The sequence below is a fragment of the Lolium rigidum genome, chromosome 2 (genome assembly GCF_022539505.1).
Source record: "Lolium rigidum isolate FL_2022 chromosome 2, APGP_CSIRO_Lrig_0.1, whole genome shotgun sequence".
Taxonomy (NCBI): domain Eukaryota; kingdom Viridiplantae; phylum Streptophyta; class Magnoliopsida; order Poales; family Poaceae; genus Lolium; species Lolium rigidum.
The window spans coordinates 288446129-288461397 of record NC_061509.1 but is presented as its reverse complement, the minus strand read 5'-3'; the positions used below and the strand labels follow the sequence as shown (position 1 = coordinate 288461397).

At 49.1% G+C, this 15269-nt stretch overlaps 1 protein-coding gene across 1 annotated transcript in view; it reads left to right on the top strand.

Moving 5' to 3' along the window:
- Positions 1 to 1942: 1942 nt before the first annotated feature.
- The window catches only part of LOC124691125, a 28484-nt gene continuing 15157 nt past the window's right edge, over positions 1943 to 15269 (top strand). Inside the window, exons 1-2 of the mRNA XM_047224402.1 lie at positions 1943 to 2031; positions 3825 to 4436. Of these exons, the coding sequence (XP_047080358.1) occupies positions 1943 to 2031; positions 3825 to 4436 (701 nt within the window). The remainder of the gene's footprint in view (positions 2032 to 3824; positions 4437 to 15269) is intronic.

Below are 15269 nucleotides of genomic sequence, written 5' to 3'. Positions count from 1 at the left end.
TAGCTTGCGGGCGGTGTCGCGGTAGAGGATGTTGATGCTGCTGCCGCCGTCGATGAGGACGCGCGAAAAACGCACGCTGCGCCGAGTCGTGCCAATGGTGGGGTCGAGGACCATGGCGTAGCTGCCCGGCTTCGGCAGGACAGCCGGTGTGTCGCGGCGATCAAAAGTGATGGCCTGCTCTGACCAGTTTAGGTACTGGGGGACCGGCGGTATGACCGCGTTGACCTCGAGGGAACGGCTCTGCTGGCTCGTCTTGTCCTCGGGCTCGGAGGTGAAGATGATATAGGTAGCATCTTCGGCCAGATATCGGCCATGGTGCACTTGGTTAGCCTCGTGGTGCTCGAGGTTGGCGTTCTCCGCGCCGGCTGCGCCACCCGGCCCGCCGGCTGGAGGGGGCGGGGGTGGAGGCGGGAGAGGTTCACCGCTTGTCAGCCGCTTCATGAAGTGGCAGTCGCGGGTGGTGTGGTTGGAGGGGTTCTTGCCGCTGTGGTACTTGCACGGCGAGTCGAGCATCTGCTCGAAGGTGTACTTCGGCTTCCATTGCCGGTCTTGCTTCTGGCGGCGGCTGCCGCCTGCCGCATTGTCTGCTACGGCGGCCACGTGGGCGGAGCCGTACCGGCGGTCCGGCTGGTCGCTGTGACGCTTGCCGCGGTAGTTGTCCCGCCGGCTGCCATGGGAGGCGCCGTCTGCCGGCTTGTGCTCAGCCGACTTGTGGTGGTCCCGCCTGGAGGGAGCCGGTGCTGGTTCAGCCGTCGCCTTGCCGGCTTCTTCAGCCAGCGCGTACTTGTCGGCAATGGCCATGAGGGCGGCCATGGACTTGGGCTCGCTGCGGCGCAGCTTGTGCCACAGCATGGTGTTGGGCCGGCAGCCACCCATGAAGAAGCTGATGGCCTGGATCTCGTGCACGCCCTCGCAGGAGTTGCGCATCTCGCACCGGCCGCGTCGGTACGCGCGATCCGTCTCGTCCGGGCCCCGCTTGCACATCTCAAGCTGTCGGGGCGACCCGGCCGGCGATAGGTGCCGGTGAAGTTGCCGATGAAGGCCTCCTCGAAATCAAGCCAGCCGTTGATGCTGCCGGCTGGCAGGTTGTTGAGCCGGTGCGGGCGGAGCCGACCAGCGATCGTGGGGAGTAGCGCACCGCACAGCGCTTGTTGCCTCTGGAGATGCCGACTGCGGTGGAGTAGTCCTGCAGCCAGTCCTCCGGCTTGGCGGTGCCGTCGTACTTGGGTGTGTCACGGGGGAGCTGGAAGCCGTCGAGCATGGGCTCGTTGGCGATGCGGGGCCCGAAGCACTTGGGGCAAGCCGGCGCCTCCTCTTCCGCGATGCGGGACTCGACCAGCCGATCGAGGCGGTCTCTGGCGTCGACGAGCTCGATGCGGGGGCCCAGCCGGGAACGTGCCGGCTGGCGGGTGCCGGTTCGCTCTGGGGCCGGCCTGTGCTGGCGCCTTGGCGCCGCCAGCTCGGAGTCATGCTCCTCGTTCCGGTTTGGTGGTGGGCGGCTGCGGCCGCTGTGGCCGCCGTCCAGCCGGCTTGTCCGGCTTGAACCTGTGCGGGTGTCGCGGGAGTCTCTGTGCCGGCTTGGTGCGGGCGAGGCGGACTCGGCCGTGTCTCTGTGGGGGTCCTTGCTGGTGCCTGCAGCAGCGCGGACGGGAGGAGCTTTCGAAGCACCATACCTGGGGTCCTTGGTCTGCTCAGCTGCAGCCCGGCACAGTTCAGCTACGCGCTGCGTCTGGCGGCGCAGCTCTTCTCCTTCGAGGAGGGCTAGCTCCTTCGAAGCGGCTTCGGCTGCGAGGATGTTCTTGTCGGGGGTGTTGTAGACGGGCAGCTCCCTGGACGGAGCCGGTGCTTCCGCGCCGTCGTGCTCGATCTCGGCGCCTAGGCCGCCTCCGCGCTTGCGGATCATGCCGGCCCGGCTGGGGTTGTTGCCGCCTGGCGTGAAGCCATGGGCGTGCTCGTACTCGCGCTGGGTGATGGCCAGCTGGCGCTTGGCCGCAGCCAGCTCGTCGGCCTGCTGAAGGAGGAGCTGGCGATGTGCCTCCAGGTCCGCCTCGACGGTGGCGGCGTCGCCGCCTGCGGTGAGCAGGGTGCTCAACTTCGTCCGGACTTCGTCCAGCCGGGATGGAGGTGGGGGCGCCTTTGGGCCCGAGCCGGAGGTGTTGGGGTCGACGTTGCGCTCCAGGTTGGGTCCGCGGGTGCGCGGGTTCTTGGTGGGGAGCTCCTCGCCAGCCATCATGACTTGCACGACGGCGGGGCTGGCGGGAGCGCTGCTGCCGGCTCGCGGATGAGGGCTTGCGCAGCGCAGCACCTACCGCGGGTAGCGCGGCGGTGCGACGGTGGCGACGTAGACGTCGTGGCCACCGAAGGAGATGACGCTGCCGCCGGCTGGGAAGGGTCGGTCGGCGAAGCAGCCAGCGTTGTCGCTGACGCAGTCGAGGGAGCCGAATCTCCAGATCAAGCCTGAAGCGACTCGCTCGCCGGTGGTGATTGTGAGGCCCGTCCGGATGAAGACACCGGCCGAGGATGCTGAAGGCCCCACGGTGGGCGCCAAATGTCGTGGTATCGTCACGGCATATGCCATAGGGTGGCTAACGAAGATGGTTCCTAGGAGATCTCACGGCGGTATCCGGATGCGGGTATGGGGACGAGCGACACGGCGACGTACCCAGGTTCGAGGCCCTCCGATGGAGGTAACACCTCTACTCCTGCTAGGGATGTATATGATGATCACACAATACAAGGTTGCTCCTTGAGCTGTGTCCGGCTGCTCCTGGGAGGCTAAGGAAGACAAGAGTCTCTCTCACAGGGCAGCGCTAGGGGTGGAAGTGAGGTGAGAATGATCGATCCCCTGCACGAGAGGGGGTAGTGCGGCTTATATAGGCACCGGCACTTTACATATAAGACCCTATAGTCTACTGGCCGGCTTGGCCGGCTCCGGCTTCCGCTCCTTCCCGAGGCAGTGACGTCAGGAGCCGTTGAGGCCTCATGGCCTGTCCCATCCGGCTGCCGAAGTCAGCGGTATGGAGAGGAGGTGTCCCTGTCGCCATCAGCCACTGTAGCCAGTACGGATCGACGTGGACCATGATGGCCTGTCCGGCGCGTGGCACTATTGCTCCACAGTGCCCCGCGCTTTACGGAAGATGAAGTCAGCGTGGACTTTGGGAACCCGGATCACCAACCCGGTTCCTTCTAGTGCAAGACTCGCCAGCCTCGAGTCGGTCTGAGGTACAAACCCCCAGTCGGATATGGCTTGTAGAAGCCGACCCAGCTACAGCATTGGCGGCCGTAGCCAGGCCGACTAGGACCTAGAGCCAGCCGGCTTCCGGACCAGCCGGCTGCTCCTCAGCCGGCCTTTGCCGCGAGCCGGCCAGTGGCCAGCCGGCTGCTCCGCGTCCATTGCCCTACCCGGGGTCTTCCCCCCGACAAAAAGCAAATTAAACTAAATTAAAGGAGAATAAAAGCAAAAAAAAAGTACACAAAAATCATGCAAACAGTAACCGAACTCACATATGCCATTCTGACAAATATTAGAAAACTTAGTTTCCGAGCAAGATTGAGTTACAGAGGGCTGTAAGGATTGGAGTATTTCCCATGAAGGATTCAGCTTGTGCTCTTGAGTTTGCGGAGTAGAAATCTGTAGTGAAACCGACTGTCCAACTACAGGAAGTTTGGGTTCTAATTAATGGAGCTCCGGAGAGTATGTATCGAAACTATCTTATTTGTTGGAGTATGGGTCGTTTTATCGGCAAGACAAAGAAGATTGATATGGCATATACTAGAGAATATGTTGTGGTTCGAGCACTTGTTAAAGTGGTTGACATTGCAAGTATCCCTTATAAGAAATTGATTTTCCATGAAGATGAGGGATATTATCTCACCTTTGAGATTGAGGAAGAGGTGGACATGGTCGAGGATGATGATCCTACAAATGGAGATGAAGATTCTAATTCTAAAGAAAAGGAGCATGAGAAGAGAAAGGACCCTAAGGGAGATAATTCAAAGAATGGCAATTCATCCAGAGAGCCACAGGCAAAAAATGACTTTCCTATGACTGGGGGCAATGGAGTATCTGATGTCAATAAGGGTGCGCATACAGCTGCTCTTCAGACATTGCCTGATCTTGCACAATGCAGTGTTGTGGAGGCGGGTTTGGAGAAGATCACCGGATCTACACCGACCCCTGTTTCGAGCCGAAGACTTTATATCTCTCCCTCGACGAAACAGAATGGTTGTGCTCTGGTTGTTGATGACGGAGATGGGGTTGGCCTGCCTAGGACGCTAGGTTCTGATATACTCCAGTCTACCGCGATCACTGATGGTATTTCTACTCGCATATCTTCCCCTGCCGAGCCAGGGAAGTCGCGTGTCATGACAGCGTCTGCTGCCGTGGCAGACCTGCCTGCTTTCTCTGTCGTGGCAGAGCTTTCAGGTGCGGAAATGTCTGGCCCGAATTTCTGTTCTACTGAGTTGGTGAAGGCCCGTGTGGAGATGGAAAAAGTTTCATCTACTTCACCCACGCCTCAGGTATTAGATCATGATGTTGTTTCATCTTTGCAAAATTCTATTCTGGCATCAAGTGTTAATACAAGCAAGTTCCAAAATTTCTTGCGGACTCCTTCTCCAAAAATTAAGACTCCATGCGGGGGTCTGAATTTGAAGTTAAATAATTTTACCCCGAGGCCGCTTCAGCACTCCTATGAAGATATTGTTGCATACGGTGGCATTCCGTAGAGCTCGGCGTTTGGAACTCGATCAAGTGATCACTTAGGTGCGCAATCTAATGCGGATCAGCCGCAGTTGGAGAGGGCCATGCACCTTGCGCAGAAATGTCAAGTTCCAGGTTCGACCTCTGAACATCACCTTTCTATTTTAAAGATGTCAGATAATTTGATTGTAAATCGAGCTAGTAAGTTAGGGGTATCGCTTGGGAATTCTTCTGTAGCTGAGTTGTCTTCGGTTAGAGATATCAAAGAAGTGGAACATCAGAGAGAGTTGGTTATTCTAAATAAAAAAGAATAGTGTAGAGGAATCAGATCCTCAAAATTTATTTGTTTCTAAAATTTTTGGTCTTTGTGAAGACCTGACAGAGGAAGATCTTATAGAGGATGATATGATATGTCTGGATGATGGTCATACAGACCAGATATGCCATGATTTATAGAGGAGAAGGCCAAAGCTGTAGCAAAGAAAAAGACTAGAGTTAGTAAGAATGTAGTAGTGGAAAAGCCGATAGTTCGTAGAAGTTCGAGTGTTCGGAAAATAAAAAAATTAGACTTTTAAAATGAAAGCTTTTATTTGGAATAGTGAAGGCATTAGAGATACTGGTAAGCATTCTATTATTCATGAAAATATTACAGAACAAAATCTAGATATAGTCGCCATTCTTGAGACTGGAAGGAGGGATTTTTCGGCTTCTTTTCTTTCAAATCTATCGGCTGGCAAGGATTATAGCTGGTTCTGTTTACCTTCACACGGAAGGTTTGGCGGAATTCTAGTCACTAGTGGAAAACAGGGCTTTTGTTCCGGGTGGTAAGGGCCTTTTGTCGCGGGTGGCCATCCGCGACAAAAGAGGCGCGATAAAAGGGTCCACCTTTTGTCGCGGGTCGCTTACCACCCGCGACATATAGTCCACCACGTGGCAGGCGCCTGGCGCGCAGGGGACAGGCCCTTTTGTCGCAGGCGGTATTACCACCCGCAACAAAAGGCCCTCTACGTGGCGCGCGCACAACGCTGCTGCTTTAGGGTTTGAGGGGTGCAGCACCCCCCCGCCACCGACCGCCTGTTATTTCATTTTTTTCATTCAAAAATAAAAGTTGCATATATTTGTACGCTACTAGAAGTTGTACACGTTCATTCATTATATATATCGATCAAACAAATATTGGAAGCAAAAGTCGATTCCCCTTACATATTCTTCCCTTACATATATATATATACATGGAGCTCACGATCGACAGACAAGAGGTACTAACGACCGTCTATTTGGAGGTAGAGCATCTATTTGGACTAAACAAGCCTTTGTTGTTTAATACTTCTCTAACCAAAAGTCCCGCCAGTTCCTCGGCGATTCCTAGTAGGTGTTCCTTTGGTTGGAGTATGTCCCACATGTAGTCGACCTATATACGAAAATGAGATGAGTATGACTATATCAATCTTGATAACGAAATATTGATGATAATAAATAAAGTTGTGAATGTTATTGCTTACTTCAAATTTATTTTTGTTCTGCTTCTCAGTGGTTAACATGCGAATGGACTCACAAACGTAGTATCCACATAGATTCGTCCCTTGTGGCTGCTGGGGGCACGGTACAGGAGTAAATGTTAGCTTCTTTGCCCAGGTAATCTCCTTATGATGATTCTTCAAAGCTTGCCAAGCCCTACCAGGCAAAAGAATGATTGAATGAGTGGATAATTAATTGATATCTCACGAAAGATAAAGCGCGGCGATGAAGGAAATTACACTTGGAGCAACTTCTGCAAGTCGTGGAACCCGTCCACGCCTCTACTCAGTGGGTCTCTTACTTCAACTATTCCCTTATCAGGTTGAATGTCTAGTAGAATCCAGTGGAAGCTGCACATATTATGCATATACGTCAGGAATTACACTTAACATCGAGTAAGAAAAATTGAATGTGCATAAAAGATCATTAAGACTCTCACTCGTAGTTGTAAAGAAACAATATTGAATCACAGAAATATTGCTCCCCCAAAAACCTTAGTAGGTTTCCCCCCGTTTCTTCGCGTTTATGCTTTACCGTTTCAACATGTATTTTATCTGGGTCAATAAACCCAACATTGATAATGTTATTACTTTTGCATTCATCGATCTTCGATCGCATAAGAGAACACATAAGATATAATGAGTATATGCAATGAAAACGAACATGAACTGAATGAAAATGAACTTATATGTAGTTAACAACTTACAAGCAATAGCAACCCATGAGAGATTTGTCGAGGGCATCTAGATTGAATAACTGCCAGAGTTCATTCATCTCAATATGGATCTCCTCCTTTCGGTAGTAATATTCCCATGGTATACTCGCCACGATGTACCTTATGTTCTCCTTGCATGCATCAAGGTACCACTGATGCAAATTCCGCATATGTGTTGGCAGTTTATGCAGCTGCTCTCTGCTGACCAAGTCGGCCCCGTAGACAAATTTAGGAGCTATATCAGCAGTGGGTAGTGCAGCATCTGCCGCGGACGGCAATTCCTCCACGGTAGCCGAACAGGAAGCCGCTAGCCTTGCAGCTTCTTCCATATCGAGACCACCATGTTCCTGGTACACCTTGGGAACATTAAACACTTTGAGTGCTGGGATCGATTGTTTGGGCTGATCTCTGAGGAGGGGAACTTCCTTTCTCTTTTTGCCTTTTGTCGTTTGCTTGGCCTTGAGGGGTGCACTTGTTGAACCTGACTTTTTCTCGGCTGCACTTCTAGCTGATGATTTGCTCGTGCCAGCAATGGCCTTCTCCTTAGCCTTTTCATCCTTCTTATTGTCAATTACCTTCGCAAGAGTGCGTGTATAGTCATCCTTCTTCTCGTGTAAGTCATACTGCGATGGTGTGTTCAGAAAACTAGTAGCATATTCTATTTGCTTCTCTGTGTATGGCTCTGGCGCTGGAGGTTTTGGCTTATGAAAAAAATCATAATTGTATTTCTTAACAATGGCATCATTTTCCTCCTCAGTACGATCGTAAGGACGGGGGGAGGAACCTTTGGTACTTTTGGGAGGGGTGACATCTTGCAGACAGGACTCTTGAAACGCTTCCGGCTGGGTGCATTCCGAGTCTTAGTGGGCGGAGGCGGCGGCGCTGGAGATGGAGATGGACTACAGATGTCGTGGTCGACGTCGTACCCACGGGGTGATGGTGGCGACATGTGATCAGTAGGAGGAGGTGATGGTGACCTGCTGGGACGACTGGTACTAGGGGCTACCCAGCCTGGCAGCCTGATGTTCTTCTTTTCCCAGAGAATGATTTCTCCCAGCACCTCTCTGAGTGTAAGACCCCCATCACCTCCAGGGATTTCGAGCTCCAATGTCTCCCACGACGGGACAACTGAATCCACCCCGACACGAGCATACCCAGCTGGAATCGGATTGCCATGCCATGTTGCCGGCTCACCTTCAGGTCCAAATGCCGGTAAGACATAGCCGACCGCCACCTTAACAGACACCTTCCTGAACACCTCATGGAGATCACAAGGTGTTTGCTCTTTGATTCCATCCAAGGGGTCGCCAGGACCGGCATCTATCATCATCCGTGTAGGAGGGGCCTCCGAGTCGGCCACGCTGCTGTCTCGTCGCTGAGATATGACGGCGGTATTATCTGGCGGGCGCTGTCCTTTAAGTTCATTTATCTCCCGCTGCTGCTGCTGAAGCTCCCGCTGCTGCTGGTCAAGTCGGCGTTGGAACTCGGCCATCCGGTCATTCTACACCTCCAGCTGGCATTGTTTTGCTCTCGCTCGGCTTCTATAAGTCTCCGCGTCGGCCGGAAACCCAAGCGCCCACGGAACACTAGGGCCGAAGCCTCTTGTTCGTCCTCCCTTCTCAGGATTACCGAGGACAAGCGTCAGCAAGTCTTCCTCTCTATCGGGAGCAAACTTTAGTTTTCCCGCCTTTATATCTGTCGTCACTTCAATCCATTTTTTCCTGGGTACCCTAACCCTACTGTCACTTTCAACAATGTTCCCTGTCTTCATGTCATACTCACAACCATGCGCGAGGAACCAATTTCGAGCCCTAATGTCCCATCCTTCTCGCGTGGGTTCTGGAGTGATCCCATTCAGCTCCATCTCAGCCTCTTATGCATCCCACTTAGGCATGGCTACTCCCCTCGCCCCGTATGATGGTGATATTTCTTTTCGCTTGAATTCTTCTTGTTTTTCTTGGACAGGTTCACAGCCTCCTCTGATTGTTTGTACTTCACAAATTCTTCCCAATGATGCTCCTGCTTCGCTAGATAGTTCTCGAATAATGGAGGCTTCTTCTCTTTCTTATAATTTTTGTATAACCGGTTCTTATACGCCCGGAAAACTTCCCCCATCTTCTTAAGAGCCCATTTCTTCACTAGCGCCCTCTGCTTAGCATTCTCAGACTCCAATCCCAAATCTGGCAAAGTGAAATGTGCCATGAGGTCGCCGAAAAGTGTGTCTTTGTACCTATCGGCAACCTGATTTTCGGACACATTCTTGGTCTTGTTCCATTCTCTGATAGTGATCGGGAGACGATCTCTAACCACAACTCCGCACTGATTTTTAAATGTCACTCCGACATTCGCGGGTACCACCGGTTGGCCTTCCGGTGATATAGCCTCAATTGCGATGTGGTCTTTTTTGCCCAACTTCTTTGCCGGGCCTCGTTTCTCCAACTTATCTTCGGAGGCCTAAGAGAATACATATAGAATTCCATTAATGCCTCTATACTAATGCCTCTATACATATGTACATATAGAATTCCATTAATGCCTCTATACTAATCGTATACCTCGTCATGACCGGAGCCGTCGGCTTCTCCGTCACCGGAGCCGTCGGCTTCTCCATCACCGGAGCCGTCGGCTTCTCCATGACCGGAGCCGCGGGCTTCTCCATCACCGGAGTCGCGGGCTACTCCATCACCGGAGTCGCGGTCTTCTCGGTCGGCTTCTGTACCATCGCGGATTATGTTCGCGAAAATGTCTTCCTGTTCAAAGTCCCGTTCGAATGGATCCATTGTTTCTGCAAAAGAATTAAATCGATAAGTACATGTTCTAACCCTAACCCTAATCAAACACTAACCAAACCCTAACCCTAACCACAGATGGGGTAGGCTCAAGGAGGGGAAGTCTCGGCGTGGAGCAGGGAGAAGAGGGCGCGTCAGGTAGAGGATCTCGACAATGCTCACGTGTTTGCGAGAGTGAGAGGGTGTCGGCGACGCGTGTTTGCGAGAGGGAGAGGGTCTCGGCGGCGCGTGTTTGCGAGAGGGAGAGGGGTGTCGGCGCGTGTTTGCGAGAGAGAGAGTGCGTGTGTTTGCGAGAGGGAGAGGGGTGTCGGCGCGTGTTTGCGAGAGGGAGAGGGCGCGTGTTTGCGAGAGGGAGAGTGCGCGTGTTTGCGAGAGGGAGAGGGGTGTCGGCGCGTGTTTGCGAGAGGGAGAGGGCGCGTGTTTGCGAGAGGGGGAGGGTGTCGGCGACGGGTTTTTGCGAGGGGGAGGGTGTCGGCGACGGGTTTTTGCGAGGGCGGTTGTTTGCGAGAGGGGTCTCGGCGGGTGTTTGCGAGAGGGGTGTCGGCGGTTACAACAAAATTTGAATTAATACAAAATTTGAATTAACTAACTACAAAATTTGAATTAATACAAAATTTGAATTAACTAATTAACAAACTACAATATTTGAATTAATACAAAATTTGAATTAACCAACTACAAAATTTGAATTAACTAAATACTAATTAACTACAAAAATTTAAACTAACTAACTAATACTAATACTAACTAATACTAACTAAACTAAAGTAAACTAACTAATACTAATTAAAACTAAATACTAATACTAATACTAACTAAAGTAAACTAACTAACTAATACTAATTAAACTAAATACTAATTAAATAAACTAACAAAAATTACAAAACAAAAACTTAAAGAAAAGAAAAAGCCGGGGCGGCCGGCCGGCACCGGCGGCCGCGCGGGTCGACGGCTACCTGCGGACGGCGGCACGGGGCGGCGCTGGCCAGCGGACGACGGCACGGGGCGGCGCAGAGGTTGGCGCGCGCGGAGGCGGTGCAGAGGGTGGCGCGCGCGGAGGCGGCGAGGGGCGGCGCAGAGGGTGGCGCGGGCCGGCGCACACGGCGGCGAGGGGCGGCGCAGAGGGTGGCGGGGGCGGCTGCCGGAGGCGAGGATGACGGCGGCGCGGCACGCGAATTGGGCAGCCTGGCGAAGATCATCATCAACAGGATCATCTGATGCCTGTTCTTCACCTCCTTCTTCTTCATTGTCGTCCATTGCGGTATCATCGCATTCAGAGAACATAGATCGGTACTGCTCATCATTATCTTCTTCTTCATCGCCGTCTTCCATCATAACCCCTTCTTCTCCGTGCTTGGTCCAAACATTATAGCTGGACATGAATCCAAACCGAAGCAGGTGGCTCTTAATGTCTCTTGAGCAAGAGTAATCCTTCTCGTTCTTACATTTTTGACATGGACAACACATAAAACCTTGCTTCGACTTGTTGGCCTCGGCCACAAGCAGGAAAGAATTCACGCCCTCTCTCGAAAGCGGGGCACATCGGTTACCGTACATCCATGGATGACTCATCTGCATCATAAGTACAATTATATATGTATCAGATGCAATCACCTTGCTAAAATTAGTATTGTACGGACTATGTATATATATACAAGAAAATAGTTGCTAACCTTTTAGGATCAAAAAGAGGAGAAATCTTATCAAATAAAACCAAGTGGCATCCCTCTCACAAGCATTCCATCAAACACCTCTTGTGCACATGTAGAAAAAATGAGCTAGCATACACCTCCACCTTCACCACCAAGGAAAAAATGAGGTGGGGGTGGCTGGCTGCTTGTATATATATAGGCATGGCCATTTTGTCGCGGGCCGTATTACGACCCGCGACAAAAGGGGTGCCGACCCCTTTTGTCGCGGGTCGTAATACGGCCCGCGACAAAAGGCCGCGACAAAAGCCTCTACCGGATTCGGAGCGACGTGGCTACCCCATTTATCGCGGGTGCAGGCGCGCCCGCGACAAATGGCTCCCACGGAAGCGCTATTTTCCACTAGTGAGTGGGGATTAACGCTGAAACACTCTTAGTTAAAGAGTTGACTATGGTGAGTTTTTAGTGCGTTTGAATTTGCGATCAAAAAAAGATGGGTTTGAATGGTCATTTGTGGCTGTATACGGGCTGCTCAGGAGGCTCACAAAGTAGCCTTTTTGGCTGAGTTAGTAATACTGTGTGATAGTTCAGGAACACCTTTGCTTTTAGGAGGAGACTTTAATATTATTCGAAGTCCATTAGAGAAAAATAACGGGAATTATAATGCAAAGTGACCGTTTGTCTTTAATGCAATCATAGGTTCACTTAACTTGCGCGAGTTGATTTTGTCGGGCCGACAGTTCACTTGGGCGATTCGTCGTGAGAATCCCACCTATGAAAAGCTAGATCGTGTGCTAGCTAGTGTAGAGTGGAAACAAAAATTTCCGTTAACTTCTGTGCGTGCGCTGACCCGTACGGGGTCGGATCAGACACCTTTATTGCTTGATTCGGGAGATCATGCCCATTTAGGAAATAAGGCTCTCTTTTCTTTTGAATTATCATGGCTAAAGGAAGAAGGTTTTTTTGAATTGGTTAAAAATGAGTGGGAATCTGTAGCGAACAGCTTCAGCCCAATTGATACTTGTCAAAAAAAGATTAGACATTTGAGACGGTTTCTTCGCGGATGGGCGAAAAATTAATAAAAGGGGGTATATAAGAAAGAGAGAGACAGACTCACTAAAATTATTGATGATCTTGATATTAAGGCGGAATCATCACCCCTTAATGAAACAGAGAGTAAGATGCTAAGGAGTGCCAATGATAAGATCGGAAAGCTGAGACATGATGAGGAATCAAAGTGGGCTCAACGTGCTAAAGTTAAGTTTATCCAAGAAGGTGGAAATAATACGAAATATTTTCACCTTATGGCTAATGGTAGATATAGAAAGAAGCGAATTTTCCAATTAGAGCAAGAAGAAGGGACAATCATTGGTGAGGAAAACCTTAGATTATACATATCTGATTTCTATAAAAAGTTATTTGGAGCACCGGCTAAAAATAATTTTACTATAAGAGAGGATTTAGTTGCGGATATTACTAAAGTAACTCCTGAGGAGAATATAATTCTAACCGCTGCCTTCACCGAGAAGGAAGTGTTAGAAGCTGTTATGGATATGGAACATAATAAAGCTTCGGGACCAGATGTCTTTCCAGCTGAATTTTATCAATGCTTTTGGGAGGTGCTTAAAATGACCTTATGGCTTTGTTTGTACAATTGCAACACGGTGAGTTTCCGCTTTACAAACTAAACTTTGGAATCATTATGTTGATACCGAAAAAAGAGAATGCAACACAAATTCAACAATATAGACCGATATGCCTACTTAATGTAAGTTTTAAGATTTTTACGAAAGTTGGCACGAATAGAATTACAAGTGTTGCACCTAAGGTGATAAAACCTACCCAAACAACGTTTATGCCGGGGAGACATATTTTAGAAGGGGTAGTAGTTTTGCATGAAACCATCCATGAACTTCATCGGAATAAAATGGATGGAGTACTCTATAAAATTGATTTTGAAAAAGCCTACGATAAGGTTAAGTGGTCTTTTCTCCAACAAACCTTGCGTATGAAAGGATTCTCCCAAAAATGGTGTCATTTGATAAGTACATTTGTTGAGGGAGGATCTGTGGGAATACGGGTTAATGACGATATTGGCCATTATTTCCAAACTATGAAAGGACTCAGACAAGGTGACCCCCTATCTCCGCTCCTTTTTAATATTGTCGCAGACATGTTGGCTATTTTAATCGCTCGAGCGAAAGAATATGGCAAAGTAGAGGGACTTGTACCTCATTTAGTAGAGGGAGGAGTCTCTATTTTGCAGTATGCCGATGATACAATTTTATTCATGGAGCATGATCTTGAGAAGGCCGTTAACATGAAGCTCATACTTTGTATCTTCGAATATTTATCTGGGCTGAAAATAAATTTTCACAAGAGTGAATTTTTTTGCTTTGGTAAGTCGAAAGAAGTGGAAGATCAATACAAGCAGATTTTTGGTTGTGAATCTGGGACACTTCCTTTCCATTATCTTGGCATCCCAATCCATTATAGATGATTATTGAACAAAGAATACAGGTTCCGTCAAAACTCGTTTCGAACGTAAATTCGGGTGTTGGCAAGGCAAGCTCCTCTCATACGGAGATAGGCTGGTCTTGATAAATTCAGTGCTATCAAGTCTACTGATGTTCATGCTATTTTTTTTGAAATACCCAAAGGGGTTAGGAAAAGATTAGACTTTTATCGATCTCAATTTTTTTTGGCAGAACGATCAGCTAAAACGACAGTACAGATTGACTAAATGGAACATTATTTGTAGACCTAAGGAGCAAGGGGTTTGGGGGTAGAGGTCTTGGAACTAAAAAATAGATGTTTGATAAGTAAATGGCTATATAAACTTCTTAACGAAGAAGGAGTTTGGCAAGAAATTTTACACAATAAATACTTCAAGAACAAGACTTTTTCACAAGTGACTGCGAAACCCACCGGCTCTCCCTTTTGGAAAGGACTTATGGGAGTGAAAGACGATTTCTTCTCACGATGTTCGTTCACAATTGGGAATGTCAAGCAAGTATGCTTTTGGGAAGACACTTGGCTGGGTGATACTCCTTTGGTGTCCAGTATTCTTTATTGTAGTATAATATTGTTCGATGAAAAAATGTTTTAGTCGCCGATGTTCTTTCAAATACACCTCAGAATATATAATTTAGAAGGACTTTGATAGGAAACAAGTGGGATGCTTGGATTGCGTTGGTCCAACGTCTTATTCTTGTAAACTTGTCAGAGGAGAAGGACATTCGTATGGAAGTTAACAGTGTCTGGCTCTTTCACGGTAAAATCCATGTATGAAGATTATATGAATGGCCATACGATATATCTTCGTAAATATATTTGAAAACTTAAGATACCACTGAAAGTCAAGATTTTTATGTGGTTTCTTCATTAAAAAGTTATACTCACTAAGGATAATTTAGCTCGCCGATATTGGATTGGTTGCATGAAATGTGAGTTCAGTGATTCATCAGAATCAATCAACCATTTGTTCTTTGATTGTCCCTTCGCTAAACTTATTTGGAGAGTTATTCAGTTTACTTTCAATATTATTCCTCCAACAAACGTTACAAATATGTTTGGAAATTGGTTAAATGGAGTTGACAAAGTGTCCAAGTTCAGAATTAGAATTGGGTTTTGCGCGCTCATGTGGGCTATATGGAACTGCTGGAATGATCTTGTCTTTAACAAGAGTACGAACTCTAATTTTTTACAGGTTACCCGTATGGTTTCACGCTGGATCCACGAATAGTCTATTTTACTGCCGGAGACGCGACACGAGCCTATGCATGCTGGATGCCGCCGACTAGATGCGGTGGCACGGGCTATATACAACCAGGATGGCTGGCGTCCTTTTAAACGACTTTCGGATGTATAAGAGAGTCTCTCCTTTTTTTTCATTG